General features: G+C 35.4%; 1 protein-coding gene across 2 annotated transcripts in view; it reads left to right on the forward strand.

Moving 5' to 3' along the window:
• Window positions 1-18846, forward strand: part of CEP350 (centrosomal protein 350) — a 195098-nt gene that overhangs the window by 125111 nt on the left and 51141 nt on the right. For both annotated transcript variants that reach the window (XM_049868382.1, XM_049868383.1), the window contains exons 26-28: window positions 932-1078; window positions 3824-3981; window positions 15484-15683. In XM_049868382.1, coding sequence (XP_049724339.1) covers window positions 932-1078; window positions 3824-3981; window positions 15484-15683 — 505 coding nt within the window. The remainder of the gene's footprint in view (window positions 1-931; window positions 1079-3823; window positions 3982-15483; window positions 15684-18846) is intronic.

Here is an 18846-nt window from a genome sequence, read left to right on the forward strand (position 1 = left end):
TGCCCAGCTTACAATGGTGATTTGGAGACTTCATTTTTATTTCTTTCAGAAATTGAAGACTAGGAGAAAATATGACAGTATTAAAATTGTTCATTTTGGATTTTGGAAATGTGAATGTTTATAATTTTATTTTTTGCATTTTCAGATAGTTTCAAAAGTCTTTCAAACATTAAAATAAATTATAAGCAACAAATTATTAATATTTTTATTATATTTACTTAACAGGAAAACAAAACAAATCTGTTAAATTTTTAAATTATTATCAGTGTGTATGATCTTTTGCCCACTTAATTAGCAACGGAAAACATGGTAATATCTTGTGTAGAGAAGGTGTGGTATCGCGTAGTCTTCACTGTTTCTACCGGCATTGTAAGGAACAATCCTTTTTTGAAAGCAATTTTAAAAAATTGTTTAAGAGCCATAACATGGTTCATGCTCTTTGATTTGTTTTTCCTGCATTTTGGTGTCTCTTCTAAAGAACCATCCTGTAGTAAAAAACAATTATAGGCCTTAAAGCATTATTTGGGAGAGTAAAAAATTATAAGGGGCCTAAGCATTAGCGATAGAATAATGGTTATATAATTAGTTTCCTTGATGTACAACTGTTAAATAAGTATAAAAACCAAGTAGCACTATGGAAAATTGTAAAATGTATGTTAAGTTAAAAAGGGGATATGAAATTATCAATCATTCTAGTTACAATAATTTAAATTAAGGGATCATGTTAAATATTTTAGGGTGATGGAGTTATGCATGACTGTTTTTTCCTCCTTTACATCTTTCATTTTTTTTCTTATACAATATTATAACTTATTTTTAAATAACATATATTTATTTTTAATCTATGCGATGATGGGATTTTCTTTTTAAATATTACTTTGGATCTGTCTCCTCCAAACCTCAGTCCCTCTCCTAACTCTTTAAACCTTAGGCAGAAATTAAACGCCTTCAAGAAGCCAATAAGGCAGCTCGGAAGGAAAGACAACTGATTCTTAAACAGCAGGAAGAGATAGAAAGGATCCGACAGACCACCATAAAACTGCAGGAGAAGTTGAAGTCTGCCGGGGAGAATAAATTGGTAAATTATATGGATTTATTATTAGTTTGTTTTCTGCTTTATGCTTCTTGATAATTCTTAACCCAGCCTCATGTTCTAATAGGAGGGATATGTTCATTCTAACACTATGATACAGTAACAGACTAGGATCAAGTTCTAGGTCTGTTCTATTAGGTATAGTGAGAGGTGTATTTTTTTTTTTTTCCAAATTTGAAAGGGACAAGTGTCTCCTATATTTGTTTACTTTTTTTTTCTATTTGTAAACTAAATTGGAACAGAGAGCTTTGCTCTTGCTTACCAATCCAAATATATTCCTCAGAAGTCATAGGAGAGGTTGTTTTTGCCCTTTACGTAATAACTTATTTCAGCTATACAATTTTAGTATAATGATACACGCTTCAAAGGAGTTATTCAGACAGAAACAATATGAACCCATTCAAAACTACTTTAAAATATCTCTTCAAGTACAGAGTTGGAAAACCCAGACTATATAGCAGTATAATTAAATAAATCCCTAATATTCTCTGCTTTGGTTTTTTAAAATACATTTTAAATTTTGAAACAATCTCAAACTTAAAGAAAAATTTCAAGCATGGCATAAAGAACTTTATTTTCCTGGGTCATTTGAGAGTAAGTTGCCAATTTGATGCCCATTTCCTCCTATACCTTAGAGTGTATTACCTACAAACAAGAGCTTTTTTTTAAGCAAGAATACAACGATCAAAGTCAGGGAATTGTATTAATACATAACTACCATTTAATTTACAGACTCCATTCATGTTTCAGCAATTGTCACAGTGTTCTTTACAGAAAAAGATAAGTTCAAAATCATGTTGCATTTAGTTTCATGCTTTTTTAGTTTCCTTTCTTCTGGAAAAATCTTAGTATTCCCTTGATTCTAATGACTTTGACACTTCAGGAGATTACATACCAGTTATTTTGTAGAATTTTTTTCATTTTGAGTTTGTCTCATGTTTCCTCATGATTAGATTTAGATTGCACATCTTTGGCAGGAATGTCACAGAAGTGATGTTGTGTTCTCACTGATCACCTGAGGAAGGTGGTATCTGTGAGACTTCATTGTAAAGTCAATGTCTTTCCCTTTGTAATTAACCAATACTTTGTGAGGAGGTGTTTTGAGATCATGTAAATAGCCTGTTCCTCCTTAAACTTAAATTTATTCTTTTATTTATATCAGTATGGACTCATGAGTTTCTAAAAATGTTTCAGAATCAGAAGCATCTTGCATTTTCCATGCCCCAGCCTTGGAATCAGCCAATTTCCTAAAGAGTCCTGGTTCCTTTTAGTAAGAAAAGCTAATAAGAAACCAAGATCTGGTGCTAGGCATGCCCCTAGCAGCAAATCTAGGGAATGTGAACTAATGAATGAGATACACGTATACATTTACATGTATATTTCTATATGTATATGTGTGTATATTAAAAATCATGAGTTCACATTGCTATCTGCAATTTCAGTCAACATCGCATGTTTCATTCAAAGAACTCCCTTCTTTGACAGATACCCTGCTAACATTTTCCTTAATATTGTTAATGATTTGATCAGTCCCCCTATGTAACCAATAACCATTGCCACCCCTTCCCCATGCAGATGACCTCCTGACCTTGTACCAGGCTGTTCCCCATGTGGATGCCCTCCTCATCCCACTTGGCACTGAATTTCCCCACCTCCTCGCCCTCGCCCCTTCACTATAACCCCTCTTACCCTCTTTGAACTCTGATACGCATGCAAGGAAGTTCTGTATGGAAATGCTGTCCACACTCTGTTTGGGCTCCTCACTCCCTGTATCGGATCGCTACCACATGAGCACCCTGCTTGCCCACTCCATTTGTTTACTCCTCACACAGGCCGCCCTCCTGTGTTAGATACCCTTTCATCCAGCTCGGGTTCTGACACCCCACTCTGGGCCCACTTGTCACCCTCTGTCCCCACATGGACACCTGCCTTGTTCTGCCCATCAAATGACTTGAGAACTCAATTGTTCAGGAAGAGGAAAAGTAAGAAGGGCTGTTCTTTGATTTTATTATCTACAAAATAAAAACAGTCGTAACTATCCCTACCCATCTTTTTGGAAAGTTACGAGAATAAATAACTATTTGTGGCAAAGATTTACTAAGCAATTAAGGTTTTACTTTTTGCTCATCAGAAATAATGTATTGATTAAACCAGTAGTTTCTATTTTTTTCATTATAAACTTTTTAATTAGTGAAAGTAATTGTTTTCCATAAGGAATATTTATAGGAAAAAAAAAACCATCGCCCAGTATGATTAAAATAAGTTTTATGTGTTTTCTTCATTCTTTATGTCTGTACATATATATTTTATATAGTTACGGTGTCTAATTTTGTATTCCTTTTGAGTGGTTCATCTTTAAAAAATTAGGGAGCACATTTAGATACTAGATTACTAGTGACAAGTTTTTTTGATTTCTTGCATCTTTTTTTTTTTGAGTTGTTAAACTTCATGATAGAGTTTTGCCGTTTAAGTAATACCTTAATTTCTGCTATTATTACAAACATTATTTTGAGGAAAAACTTAATTTTGAGTTGACAGTGTTTAAGATCACTTTGAGGAGTCCTGGTCTCATCTACGAAAGAAAAGGCCTGACGGTCTGCTCCTGTAAAGATTACAGTCCGTCACATAGGGTTGCTGTGCGTTCAGTTGACCCAGCGGCACTCGACAACAAGATCACTTTAAGACTTTTTTAAATTCCAGAAAAATTGTAACACTTCTTTTTGTTTCCAGGAGTCTCATAGTGATGATGATACAAAAGATAATAAGGCAACTACCCCTGGGCCAACTGACCTGGAAACCCGTAGTCCTTCTCCTATTTCAATCTCCAGCAGTGAAACCAGCAGCATTATGCAGAAACTGAAGAAAATGAGAAGCCGCATGGATGAAAAGTAATTCAATTTTATAAATATCTTTAGTTTTATTGAAAATATAGCAACAAATAATATTTTTAATGTATTTCATTATATCAGATTGATATAATGATTTTTTATGGGTTCAGTAGCATTTTAGCAGAATTATTGGATCAACTTTGAAGTCGGTTAACTGTGAATCTTATTTATAAAACATTTTTCCTCAATTTAATACAGACAGGTTTCTTATTAAAGAGCCTCAGTAGTATATCCACATGTATCTGTGACGTTCTCTGTCTTCTTTTAATAAAATTTATAATTAAGCGTAAAATTAATACTTTCTCTGAAATCGAAGAACATGTCTATTGACTAGAGAGAGCAACTAATGGTATATCCCAAGATCTCATCCAGTGGCTGTCTGGCAGTTCTCAGGCGTTATTTTCAAACAGAAGGGTGAAATTTTAACCTTGTGGATAAGTATGAGTTGTTCACTTGAAACCACGAGTGCTGAAATTCTCCTGGGGTTTTGAATGTTATGGCAGTCTTTCAGTTTCACCCTTAAGTCAGTGTCTTAGTCATCTAGTGCTGCTATAACAGAAATACCACAAGTGGATGGCTTAAACAAAGAGAAATTTATTCTCTCACAGTCTAGTATGTTACAAGCCCAAATTCAGGGCGCCAGTTCCAGGGGAAGGCTTTCTTTCTCTGTCGGCTTTGGAGGAAGGTCCTTGTCCTCAACTTTCCCCAGGCCGAGGAGCTTCTCAGGTGCAGGGACCCCGTGTCCAAAGGACACGCTCTGCTCCTGGTGCTGCTTTCTTGGTGGTATGAGGTCCCCAACTCTCTCTGCTTGCTTTCCTTTCCTTTCCTTTCCTTTCATTTTATCTCTTGAGAGAGAAAATGTGGTGCAGGCAACACCCCAGGGAAACTCCCTTTACCTTAGATCAGGGAGGCGACCTGAGTAAGGGTGGTGTTACAGTCTCACCCTAATCCTCTCAACATAAAATTTTAGTCACAAAATGGAGGACAACCATATAGTACTGAGAATCATGGCCTAACCAAGTTGATACACACATTTTGGGGGGACATAATTCAATCCATGACAGTTAGTTACACTGCCATTCTTCTAAAACATTTCTAATTATTATTTTTTAAAGGCTTTTTAAAAGAAAGTTACTCCTACTTACATGTACCTCAGTTGTACATCAGCTTTGACCACATAAAATGACATTTATATGATAGCTTACTCTTTTGGGTTTACATTTAATTAAATACGATTATGAAGCAGCTGCTGGTAGGTCCTATCTTTGACTTTGTAACCTCTACCTCCATATCTAGCTTCCTTGAAATTCACTAAATATGGAAAAGAGGCCTGTTTAAAAATTTTTGTTGACTGCTATTTTTTAAAGTTAGAAATTTGAACTACAGATTAAACTTAGGTTGTGTCTTGATATCCTTTTACAGTGTACCACACATCAAATTTAATAATGCCCTAAATTGATAATGTGACACCAAACTATGACTTAATTAGTTTCTGTCAAGCAGTATAAGTCAAATCCTTATTTTCTATGGGTGCAGTGGTGTACATTGGCATTTCATTGCTAGAGAGCCATTTCATAACATAAAAATTCTGAAACTGACTATGAAAAAAAATTTTTTAAGTAACAAAAAAATATAAGGGGATAAAACCAAATACTGCTATGTAAATATTCCTTTTTGATGATTTCTATGAGTTAAACTAGTTAAGGCTAAAGTATAACTTTCACACTTAATTATAACTTTTAATAAAAGAAAGGAGAATATATTAATCATAGGTGCATATACAATAATAGTTTATTGAAGTTTAGACTAAAGATGTTGTCGTCTTTTCCTGATAAAATTTTCCAGTAGCCAGCATAGGCATGCTCTATTGCTCTGGGGATCTTTGTATTCAGAATTAGGATAAACTCTTGTAAATTTTTATCACTGATTTGACACTTAAATCTGCCTCCAAATGTCTCTGTGTGGTAAATGTTGGGAGCAAGACAGCTTCGGGAATGTTTTCTTCATTGGTCCCTTGCCCTTCTATTTCAGTGAAATCTTCATTGCCAGGCTCTCTGAATAATATTCGAATAGTTTAACCAAATTTGTGGAAGAAACTGTTAATCCTAGTCTGTTTGTGAGGTCAATCAGTTAGTGTGGTACTTATGTCTGGTTTGGTAAAAAAGCTTTAAAAATCCTAACAAATTCAAGGTTAGATTTACTGATTTTGTTCCAAATTTTGTTAATTATTTTTGCAGTACCCAAAATATTGAAAAACCTAGAATTTTTATATTACTGGTCTGCCATTCCTTGTCAGCAGTAAGCCTTTGAGAAGTTTGACAGAGACGCTAGACCTTGAAACATTGAGTGACTCCATGATTTATTGCTTGAATCAGTGCAGTTGTATTTGGGATAGGAATGAGGTTATGGCCAGTGGTGGCGAAAAAGGAAAAAATTAATGTTTGGATGATGGTGCTGAAACTTGAGGAGGAATTGGAGCATTTTCCAAAATTAGCAATGCTTTAAAAAGGAAGGTTATTGTTAGTGAAATAAGTTTTGACCTTCGGAACAAACTAGTTGCTGTTTGGTGCTGTCAAATCAGTTCTGACTAATAGCAACCCTGTGTACAGCAGAATGAAACACTGCCTGGACCTTCGCCATCCTCACAGTGCTTGAGTCCATTGTTGCAGCCACTGTGTCAATCCATCTCGTCGAGGGTCATCTTCTTTTTCACTGACCCTCCACTTTACCAAGCATGGTGTCCTTCTCCAGGGACTGATCCCTCCTGTGATAAATGTCCAAAGTATGTGAGACGGAACCTCGCCATCTCTGCTTCTAAGGAGCATGCTGGTTGTACTTCTTCCAAGACAGATTTGTGTGAAAACTAGTCCTTAAATACTGTTTAGATCACCATAGCTTTAGAATTTGATCTTGAATGGTGTTGGAGTGTCAGCTCAAAAAACAAAGAACGAATTAATTTTATAGTCATTTGCTACAGCAGACACCTTATTACAACAGAATTATTTGGGCTTTTGCTACTTTGTGTGCTATAGATTTGCAAAGACATTCACTTCCAAGAGATTCTTATTTATTGATACAAAACACCTGTTGAAGAGTAGTCACCCTTCTCAGTAGGTCTCGCTAACTTTTGGGGAAAATCTTCATTGTGTATTATTTCTTACTGTTATCCTCTGAACTCTGATTTTATGACAGGTATTTTTCTAAGGTAATCAAACCATTCTTGGCTACAGTGAAACATTTCTACTTTTGTTTTTCCCTGAGACAACAATGCCTTTGTTAAAATTTATATTTGAAATCTGTGACTCTGGTAGATCTCTTTATTGAATTGACATTTTATAAATAATTTCCATTTCTCAGTGTAGTGGAAAGCAAAAAAATTGTCAAAATGTGAAAACGTAGTAAAAATGAAAATATGGTTTCAAAAGACTTGCAGTCCTTAGTCTCTTTTGTTATTATTGGTAAATAAAATCTGAGTCTTGTTTGTTACAATGAGAGGCAGTATTTACAGTATTAGTGGGTTATCTGTAACGGTGAAACAGATTTCCATGGAAGAGACATCATGCAGTCGGCTCTTCCTGTTATTTTGCCAATTCCATTTCAAGGAAATTCTCTTTATTTTAAATGTTGCATTACTAAAGTAGGAGACAGTGGTTTCATTTGTTAGTAGTAGCTTGCTCTTCCATGTTATTTATTAATTATACATTTATTCCCTCAGCAATTATTTGTTGAGAATTTTGTGACTGTTCTAGATTCTGGGGGATACAAAGATAAATCAAACATAAACCCCACCCTCAAAGAGTTTATTACAGTTTAGGGGAAAAAGAACAAAGTGGCAGGTTCCTTAAGTATATACCGTATTTTTATGCAAATAATGCATGCCTTCTACGCTTGTTTGCCAACCGGGCCCCCCGCCCCCGCCCCGAGGTATTTTCCACAAGAGCTCTATGCTATTTTTTTTTTTCAGCAACATGTAAAAAAAAATGGCATAGAGGTGCTTATGAAAATACCTGGTTGTTGGGAGGGAAGGGCGCTGCTGGCAAGGCATGCATTATTTGCATAAAAATACAGTTTAGGTCAATTGCTAAGGAGGTTTAGAAGAGACAATTTTTACTGACAGGTATATTAAGAAAATTTTCATGAATGAGTGTTTAGAGTTAAATATAACTCTAGCATATATATTTTTCTAGCATAAGAAAAAACAAAACAGATCATATATACACCTACTCCTCACTTATTAACTATCTTGTTATCCTACATTTCGCATTTATGACAATAGTAAATAACCTACTGTCCAGCTACTTAGTGCATGAACAAGGTGGCGGGCATGGCAGCAGTGGCTGCAGAGCGTGCTTCCTTCCCTTGAGGAGGGTCCCTGGCCAGCCTCAGGGAAGCTGGACATGCTGGCGGGGGCACTGCAACCAGCTGCTCCATTGGGCTGACCTCCTCCATGGCTGCAGCCTCTGGGCAGACATGCAGGCAGCACCGAGCTAGTGGGCACCTATTCTGGGTTCCCAGCTCCTAGGTGGCCTGAGATCCTGCAGTTCAAAATTGCTATGGGGTAGGAAAGGAGGAAAGAAAGAGGCATTAGAGAGGGTGTTTGGAAGAAATGCGCACAAGTTTAATGACATCCCAAAGTGAGCTGAACTAGGCCTGAAGCCTCCGCTTTGGTGGTTCTGGGTGCGCTGCCAGGTTCCCAGCACCCTTGCAGGAAGCCCAGAGCCTCGATGACTTGCCAGGCCTAGTGGGCAGAACAGGCTCCAGGATTGTGAATGCAGGGCTTACAGGGTGGAAGTGGAGCCCTGGAAGCAGTTTTCGCAAGGAAAGCTGTGACCCACAATAGGAGGAAGGCAAAGTAGTTAAACTGTGGCTCTCCAGTCACACAGCCCAGCTTTATCTAGCTTCCTCCTCCACAGAGGGAATAACCCATTGGACTCATCACAGTGATGAGCACATCAGTAAATCTTAGCAGTTATTTTTTCTATGATATTTTCTAAATTTAAAAAATCGTACAATGGATGGTCTGAAAACAGAAAAAAATAAAATCCTCCATTTTCACATAATGACCTGGTCTTTGGAACCTAACCATGTCGATAAGCGAGGAGTATGTATAGTCATTTTTTTGTTTGGTCATTGCAGATGAAGATAGCATAGAAAAATGAAGCCTACAATCACAAAACATTTTCAATATCCCTTTTACTCCTCCCAGTTTGTTTGGAAATTGTTAAAGGAGCAAAATTAACTTATTTTTAGATAATCAAAAGTGTTAACCAGGTAAATATTTTTGTTATAGTTCTGTAAAAAAATACTTTATCCTGTTGTCTGATCAATCTGCTGAGACTATCAATCTGCTAAATTTAAAAGATTAAAGAATTTACAAGGGAAGACTTTTGATAAACCGTTAAAGGCATCATAGAATTATTTTAAATAATTTGTTAAATATCATTGCCTTAAATTAGAGCTTTAATTTTCTTGGAGAAGGCTAAGTGTAGTAGCTGAATAAATTCTGATAGTCTGTGTTTTTATTTTCCATACTTCCTACTTCAAGAATAATGATATTTTATTTATATATATGCAAGTAATTAGACAATTTTTAGTAATAGAATAGGTTTTACTATAGGGAAAGAAAACTAAACTGCTTTTTCTTTTAGGCCAATGCTAGTCATATCCTCATTACCTCTTTGATTATCATTAAAGATGCTTAAGGACGTGAAAGAATTAATCCATTTTAAGATGTAAAGCACTATACTCCATTTTCACTTATGGCAATATAGAATCAAAGAATTTTAAGCCCAGGAGGAATTTTTAAATGATTTGAGATATTAGGTTTTTATTTGTTTTGTTTAATGTATCTTTCAAAATTAAAGAATTTTAGAGCTGGAAGCTTCATTTTAAATTTAGATCATAATTTTCTGTTTTAAGTTATAGTATGGTTTTATAATCTGTTGAAACAATTCACAATTATATTTGCTCAGTGGAAAGAATGTGTTGAGGTACTTAAAAAAAAAAGAGGTGCTTGAATTGAGGAAGAAAGAATCATAAAATGTTAGAACTAGAAGGACTCTTAGAGAATTCATCTGGCAAAGTCCCTTTGTTTTACGTGAAGAAGTTGAGGCCCACAAAGATATATAACTTGCCTCAGATCACACACATAGCAGAATGGCAAAGCTAGAACTAGAACCCTGCTCTTTGGACTTCAGCTCCAAGTTTTCACTACCATAGTACCCTGTAGGGTAAACCAAAGTCTAAAATATACATCCTGGTGGCATAACGGAGACTTTTATGAACATCTCTTGAGGCTTGTTCTGTTAAAGTTAGTTTAGTTAGCATATCTGCTTTCAACCTAACAATTTTTTTTTTTTAAACTGCACTGATGATGACTGTGGTCTTCAATATAAACTGAGTTTTCTAAATTAGTATTTTTTGAAACTGGAAAAGTACTAGATGGCTGATTAGTGGAGTTGAATAGCAACATAGCACAAGTGTAGAGTGTGAACGTGTGATTTTAAAAGTGAATTAAGGAGTGCCTTCTGAGAATGACAGCATGAACAGATCAGTCTAAGATTCTGACCCCCTAACCCCACCCCGTGAGCACTAAGAAACCTGTAATCTCTGTAAAAACTCTAAAAGGTGTGCAGAGAATTGTGGCAACTAACTGCAGCTGAAACAAGAAAATGGTAACTTTTAAATGGTAGGAAAATTTTTTTCCTACTGTCTCTGTCCCTCCCTCTTACGGTATGGCTGTAATGGAAGCTGGTGCAGCAGAGGCGGACTATAGTTCACACCCTCAGTCCCTGACTCTGGAGACTTACTGGTGGACTGTTCAGTGTGTTTGTTCTGATCCATGTGGGAGCTGCCTGAAGGAGGGAAGTGTAGTTTTGGCCTGTATTGAAGCTCACACTGGGTGAGTGAATGAGCAGTGAGCAAGGACTGAAGGCTGTGACACATGAGAATTTCTTGCAGAAATTAGTTCATTTGAGAGCATCATGTACATGGGGGAATTGAAGAAGCCACACACATGCCCAAAGCAAACGCATTGTAATAATCCGATGCCCTGGAATCAACAAAAAGTTACAGGTCACACAAAGAAATTGGAAATGGTGGCCCATTCGAAAGAACAAGACAAAAGAAGGTAGTGGACAAAATAGAAGACTTTAAAACAACAGTATTAAACTTGTTCAAAGGACTTAAATAAAAAAAAAAAGAACTAAAGGAAATTAGGAAAATGATACATGAATAAAACAAGAGTATCAATAGATAAGCAATATAAAAAGGAACCAAACAATTACTGGAAATGAAAAATACAGTAAGTGAAAGGAAAAATTCAGTGGAAGGACTGAACAGCACATTTGAACTGGCAGAAGAAAGAATCAGGATAGGAATAGGATAAGCAATTGAAATTATTGAGTCTGAAGAGGAAAAAGAAAAAAGAATCAAGAAAGCTGAGCAAAACCTAATAGAATTATAGGATACCATCAAACAAACCAATATACACACCTTCCATACGTGAAAGGAGAAGAGGAAAAAAGGACAGAAAGAATATTTAAAGAAATAATGGCACATGACAAAGTCTGGTACCCTTTCATGACAAAAACATTCAACAAACTAGGAATAGAAGGGAAATTCCTCAATATGATAAAGGGCACCTATGAAAAGCCCATAGCTGTTATCATACTGAATGGAGAAAAACTGAGAGCTTCCTCTGTAAGATCAGGAACAAGGCGAGGATGCCTGTTCTCACCACTATTATTCAATATTGTACTGGAAGTCCTAGCCAAAGCAGTTAGGCAAAAAAATAAAAGGTACCCAAATTGGAAAGGAAGAAATAAAACTACCTGAATTCGCAGATGGTATGATCATGATCCTATCTATGTATAGAAATTCCCAAGGAATCTGCAAGAAAGCTATTAGAGCTCATAAACGAATTCAGCAAAGTTGCAGGGTACAAGGTCCACACACAAAAATCAATCGGGTTTCTATATACTAGCAGTGAGCATCCTGAGGGAATAAACAAGTCCATTTACAATGGAATCTAAAATAATAAAATATCTAGGAATAAGTTTAACAGAAAGACTTGCACACTTGAAAACTATAAAACATTGCTGAAAGAATTTAAAGAAGACCTAAAGAATCCGAAATACATTTCATGTTCATGGATTGGAAGATTTAATATTGTTAAGGTGTCAGTACTACCCAAACAATCTATACCTTCAGTGCAATCTCTATAAATTTCCAACAGCCTTCTTTGCAGAAATGGAAAAGCCAGTCCTCAAATTTATATGGAATTGTAAGGGACCCGCATTACAAAGCAATCTTGAAAAAGAAGAAAATTTGTCACTCACAAATTTTGTTTATACTTCACTTGTGCAACATCTTGACGGATATTAACTGTATGTGAAGTACTGCTTTCTCTTATCACAACTTTATTTTGTTCACCTTTTAAAGAACATCCTTTATATCTAGAATACTTTTAATTAAATAAGAAATGTATGTTTCTGGGAGGAAGTCCTAAGTTTAAGGTTATGCTTAAAACTTTTTTACACTAATTTTGTAAACTATTTAATTTCATTTTCTATTAACCATCAGATCCCTGGTGGCACAGTGGTTAAGAGCTTGTCTGCTAACCAAAAGGTTGGCAGTTCAAACCCTTGGGAACGCTGTGGGGCAGTTCTACTCTGTCTTACAGTGTCATTTTGTGTCAGAATTGATTTGACAACAATAGGTTTTCCCATTTCTAAACTAGAGCTTTTGAATATGCTTAATCTTTATGAATGAAAAATACATTTTGAATATTTGCTGTAATAGAGAAAATTATTGCCCTCTATATTGAGCATGACCCCCCAAAATAAAGTTGTATATTTTAAAGTTTATTTCATATGTTCCAATATTATTTTACTTTTTATACTAGGTGGTGCATGCATTTAGCAGTTACATACTTAAGAGGGTGGGTGATCTTTGAATGTTATGAATAGTTTTTTTTTTAACCTTTTGCCAAGTACATTTGTTTTTTTACATAATATTTTGATAATTGGCATCAAAATAAGTTTATTGAATATTCGTAAAGAATGACAAGATTGTATTGTTTTACTAAAATTTGGCAAAAGTGTTTTTCCTTGAACTTCAGTGCAGAAAATCAAGGCAATCCAGATATGAGTGTGTATGTATGTGTGTTTGTGTAAATAAATGCAGGGGAAGTATAATACTAAGTTATATGTGTGAAAATAGACTTGGAAATAGTATGCTATTTTAAGACATGTGTAGGCAATATTGTACATGCTTTTTTAAATCCAAATGAATGGCTGGATTTATACCTAGATTTTCTCACTTCTGTGACATACTGATTATTCCTTGCCCTTCCAAGGCAGTAAATGTTGCCTTGATAATGTAAGTTACTGTTGTGTGCATGTGAACAGGAGCATGCTCTGTCAAAGAGAATTAACCTTTTCAAATTATTACTAGTGACTTATTCTTTCACATATGTAATGATCTATGTACTATTACAAAAGAGGAGAATTTTGTTTTTTTCTACTTTTGTAGCTTTATTTAACATACAGAATTTTCTTCTTACCTTAATAACTGAGCTGTCCACGGCATGATTTTTTTCACTGACTACATTTATTGGAACTAGCTCACTTTATTCTTAATTATGCATTCTGATAGTTTATACAGTGGGTACTATATTTCGATATGATTATTTAAATGTACCTTTGTTAAATATAAAGGAAGTCACCTCTGGTAGGTCCTGTTAGCAGTTAAGTTTTTTGTTATAGACATGAACAAAATACTTTTATTACAGATTAATTTTTTTAATTATTTTATTATTTCCAAGTTGGATTGTGGTGGTAAAGTAAGGAAGGAAAATGTCGAGCTTTTTTATTTCAGGCTTATAGTTATAATAACCACTTGCTCAGGATTGCATATGTATGCAGAGTTGCTGATATACTAGCTTCATGGCCATAATTGTTGTACTCCGTGTTAAAGGTTATGGGAAAACTTATTTAGCCCCAAACTGTACTTCTCATTATTTTATGTACAAGCAGGTAAATTTTTCTGAAAATATAGACGGTGGTTAGCAACATCTGAGAAGAAAGGCATGTTTATTCAGAAATCACTGGCAGTATCTATAAAAGTACGTGTTTTATGTATCACACAGAATATAACACTTGCTTGAACTGAGCAGCCAATAATGTTATTCAGGAAGCATTTTGAAAGTTCTTCATGCAGATCTTATGCTTTCCCTTTCTCATTCTTTCTGCCTCTTGATCTCTTGGTTTTAAAATCTTCCTCCTTATTTTGTAGACACTGCTCTCCTGTTCACTACTTCTTCTCTGTTTTTACGTCTCATCACTGGGCCTCTCTCAGTGTCTGTTTTCCCAACCTTCATCCCAAATTCCAGCTGTATATCTACAACCAGTTGGTCAGGTAACTGCACCGTTTTTCAGTGCACTCTTTGATAGAGCATGCTCTGTTCTTTTTGTTTGTTTTGCTTTTCTTCTTCCCCTTTTTTTTTTTCTTTTTTAACAGCCTGGAGGTGTCTTGTCAAATGTCCCATAGACTTTTCTCTGGTTTCCACGTTAATTTGACATGCTGACTACTCAAGAAGTGGAGTGACAGTTTTTGTGCTTTTTATGAAGTGTTTGTTGGATATGTCAATACATTTTTGTTGATTAACCACCACTATAGATCTAACAGAAATAGATCTAACAGAAAGAATATGAGCAGCCCACCTTTTATTTACCTTTGTCATTTACATTTGAGGAGAATTCAATAGTAACCTTTTAACTACTCAAATAACATTTCTTGAATCAGTAACTTCTAATCCTTTGAGCTAAGACATGATAAAAACCAAGAACCCAGAGCTAGGGTTAAGTTGAGAAATTTGGTGCATACTTTCACTCAAGTAAATAAAAAGTTATGTTTGACTGCATCAGGCATCTGACTGTGGTGCTCAGTGTTCCCTCCATGAAAAAAGATAGATTCTTATCTTACATTCCATCTATTAAGTAATGGGAACCAAACTCACTAGACCTGAAGCAAAGCCAGAATGAACTTAAAAGTAAAAGAGGGACATGAACATGTTTTTTGTTTGTTCTGTTTGCTTGTTTGTTGTAGGGGGCTTGGGGTTTGTTTTTGTTGTTGTTTTTGGTCTTTGTTGTTTTGGGCTTGTTCTCTGGTCAGAGCCTTCAGAACAAATTCCTTACACCTTCTTTTATGAAATGAATTACATATGAAAGATGAATATCTAAGTCATGGCTGTCCAGATATTCTGAAGATATTTTTTTCCTTTGCTAATCCTATAAACCATTACAATTAAAAAAGAAATTATTTCAGTTTCTGAATAAGTTGACTCATCAAATCTTCTGTTATCTCAAACTTTTTCCAGAGAGAGGAGTGGTGTGAATGTTCTGTTTGCACAGCTTGTCGATCAGGTCATGAGTGGTACCGCTCTCAGTGATCTCTGCCTGTAAGCGTGTTCTCTCACTGTTCCTCATGGTGTGGCCACAGGTTTCTGACAAAGCGAGAGCAAAGACTAATGCAACGGCGACGGCATGCAGAGGAGCTACTGGAGTGGAAGCGACGTTTAGATGCAGAGGAAGCAGAGATTCGTCAAATGGAAAAACAAGCTTTGGCTGCCTGGGACAAAGAATTAATAAAAGCTAAAACCCCTAAGAAAGAACTGGAAGACCAGAGAACGGAACAGAAAGGTAATAAATACTGACTCTGTTCAAAATATAAACTAAAGCCTAAAATATCTGAAAGATGTATTTCATTATTTTTAAAAATGTGAATGATTAAGGAGGAAAAAGGCAGAACAACTACAAATGCTGTGGAAATTAGAAAGATAAGAGAATATTGTGAACAACTTTATGCCTGTATATTTGAGAGCTTAGGTGAAATGGGTAAATTTCTTTAAAAGTACAGCTTTACCAAAGCTCACTCAGTAAGAAATAGAGGACCTTACTAGTCCCTTGACCATTAAAGGAATTGTACCCCAGTAGCCAAAAGTCTTTTTCAAAGACTCCTCTGGCTTCACCAGCACAACAGACATTCAAGGAAAAGAAATCCGGTCTTAGAATTCTTTACTTTTCTGTAGAATGGAAAAAGAGAAGGCATTCCTTTACCCATTTTATGAGGCTAGCATTTAACTTCGATACTAAATGCAGAAAAGGACAGTACTAAAAAAGAAGAGGCCAATCTTATTTATCCTAAATAAAATATTAGTACACCAAGTCCAATACTAAAAAATCTAATACTTCATGACCAAGTGGGATTTAGCATACATTAGGGTGGGTTTTTAGAAAATTTTAAAAATGACAGCCATACACAGATCAAAGAAGAAAAATCACATGATCATCTCGATGGATTCCAAAAAGGCATTTAGTAAAATTTTTTTAAGAATTGTGATAAAACCTCATATTAAAGTGTGAATAGAAGGAAATTTACTTGATGAAAAACCAAAAATCCAAACCTGCAATAGAGATTATACTTAATGATAACACAAAGAATATGTAACAGAGATCATACGCAGTTATCTAGTGCTGCTATAACAGAAATACCACAAGTGGATGGCTTTAAGGATCCAAAATATATTTTCTAACAGTTTAGGAGGCTAGAAGTTTGAATTCAGGACACTAGCTCTAGGGGGAAACTCTGCCTGTGTTGGCCTTGGAGGAAGAACCTTGTCTCAACTTCTGTAGCCCTGGTGTTCCTCATTTCCTTGGTGATCTTCACATGACATCTGTCTTCCCCAGCTTCCTTGTTTCTGTGTCTGTGCTTCTCCGCATAACTCAGAAGTGATTATGTTTAAGGTACACCCTACACAGATAAGGCCTTGTTAACAGGACAAAGAACCCCTTCCCCACCTCCATGAGATTACATTTACCTCTCCCCCGCCCCAATAAGATTACATCTACAGGTATGAGGGTTAGGATTCCAACACATATTTTGGGGGAAATCAATTCAGTACATAACAATACCTAATGATAAAACCAGACCTACTACAGAGATCATACTTAATGATAAAACATAGAAAGCTTTCCCTTTGAGTTTGGGGAAATAAGAGAAGCAATGCCCATTTTCACCTCTCCTGTTAACACATTGAATGTAGATTCTAGACAGTTCAGTAAGGCTAGAAAAAGAAACAAGAGTTACAAGGAATGAAAAGAAGAAGCAAAATTCTCGTTACTTTTTTTACAGTTGATGAGGCAGTGCACATAGAAAATCCAGAATCTACGTGTCAGTTATTAGAATTAATGAGTGAATTTAGCTAGGTTGCTGGATATGAAATCCATAAACAAAAATCAATTACAGGTCTATAAACCAACAAAATGTTGTTTAGAAAAATCTAATTTTTAAAAAAGATATCATTTGTAACAGAAACACAAATTATGAAGTAACTAGGAATAAAATTAACAAAAAAAATGTACAGGATCTCTAATGGAGAAAATTTTAGAATTTTACTGGGAGACATTAAAGAAGACCAAAATAACTGGAGAGCTATTCCATATCCACAGATAGATTCATAAAGATGTTAATTCTCCCTGAACTGAGCAGTAGATTCAAGACAGTTTAAATCAGAAACCCAGCAAAGTTTATTTGTAGGTTTTGACAAGCTCATTTTAACTTATAAAAGAGGAAAGGACCAAAAATAGCAAAGACACTTCTGAAGAAACCACAAAATTAAGGAACTTACTTTACAAGATAGCAAAACTTCTAAAGTTTTATGTAGTAATTAAAACAGTATGATGTTTCCACAGAGATAGACAAATAGACTAAGGGAACAGATTGCCCAGAAAAAGACCTGTGCAGTTATGGAAGCTGACTTACGACAAACAGGTAACTGCAAATCATTGGAGAAGAAAAGCTTTCCAATAAATGTTTGTGGGAGGGAAAAATGAAGTTGGATCCCTACTTGACAATATAAAAAGATCTCTTCCAAGGGGATAAATGTGAAAATCAAAACTGTAAAACTTTTAGAAGACAATTATGACACCAAGGAAAGGAAACAATTTCTTCGAAGTGTTATTTATACAAAGTAAAAATCACAAAGGAAAAGATTGATAAATTTGGCTTTGATAGATATTTGTTCATTATTACACCATAAAGTTAAACAACAGAGAAGATATTCCAGCACATGTGACTGACTAAAGAAATAGTATTAAGAGTATATAAGCAACTTTCATGTATCAGTAATAAGACAATTGCATAAAAAAGGAAGGCAAAAGAACTGGCACTTCACAAATAAAGAACTCAAATGTCCAGTAAACCAAAAACCTGTTGCTGTTGAGTTGATTCTAACTCATGGCAACTCTGTGCGTCAAAGTAGAACTGTCCTCCATAATGTTTTTAACGCCTATAATCTGAGGGAAGTAGATCATCAGGCCTTTCTTCCGTGGCACTGTCTGGTGGATTCAAACCTCCAACCTTTCAATTAGTAGCCAAGTGCAAACTGTTTGCACCACCCAGGAACCTTAAAGGGTCAATAAGCACATGAAAAGATGTTCAACTTCATTAGTAATCAGGGCATAAAAACCATAAAAATACAGCATTACATACCTGTACACCTGCTCTGCACTTATCAGCTGTCTCATTATCCAACATTTCGCATTTACGTCAATACTAAAAAATCTACTATCCAGCTATTTTGCACATTAATGATGTACATCTGTCAGTAACAAATGCCAATATGAGAAGTGAAACTAATGCTATGATGGACCATGATTCTCCGTGGCTTGGCAGTTACATAATGTGACATGGCCGTTATGTAATGATGTAGTCATCCACTATTTTGTGATCTGATGTGGTCATCCTCCATTTTTGCATAACACTGATTTTCACCTAACAACCTGGTCTTTGGAACCTAACCAT

The sequence above is a fragment of the Elephas maximus genome, chromosome 24, assembly GCF_024166365.1.
Source record: "Elephas maximus indicus isolate mEleMax1 chromosome 24, mEleMax1 primary haplotype, whole genome shotgun sequence".
NCBI classification, from domain to species: domain Eukaryota; kingdom Metazoa; phylum Chordata; class Mammalia; order Proboscidea; family Elephantidae; genus Elephas; species Elephas maximus.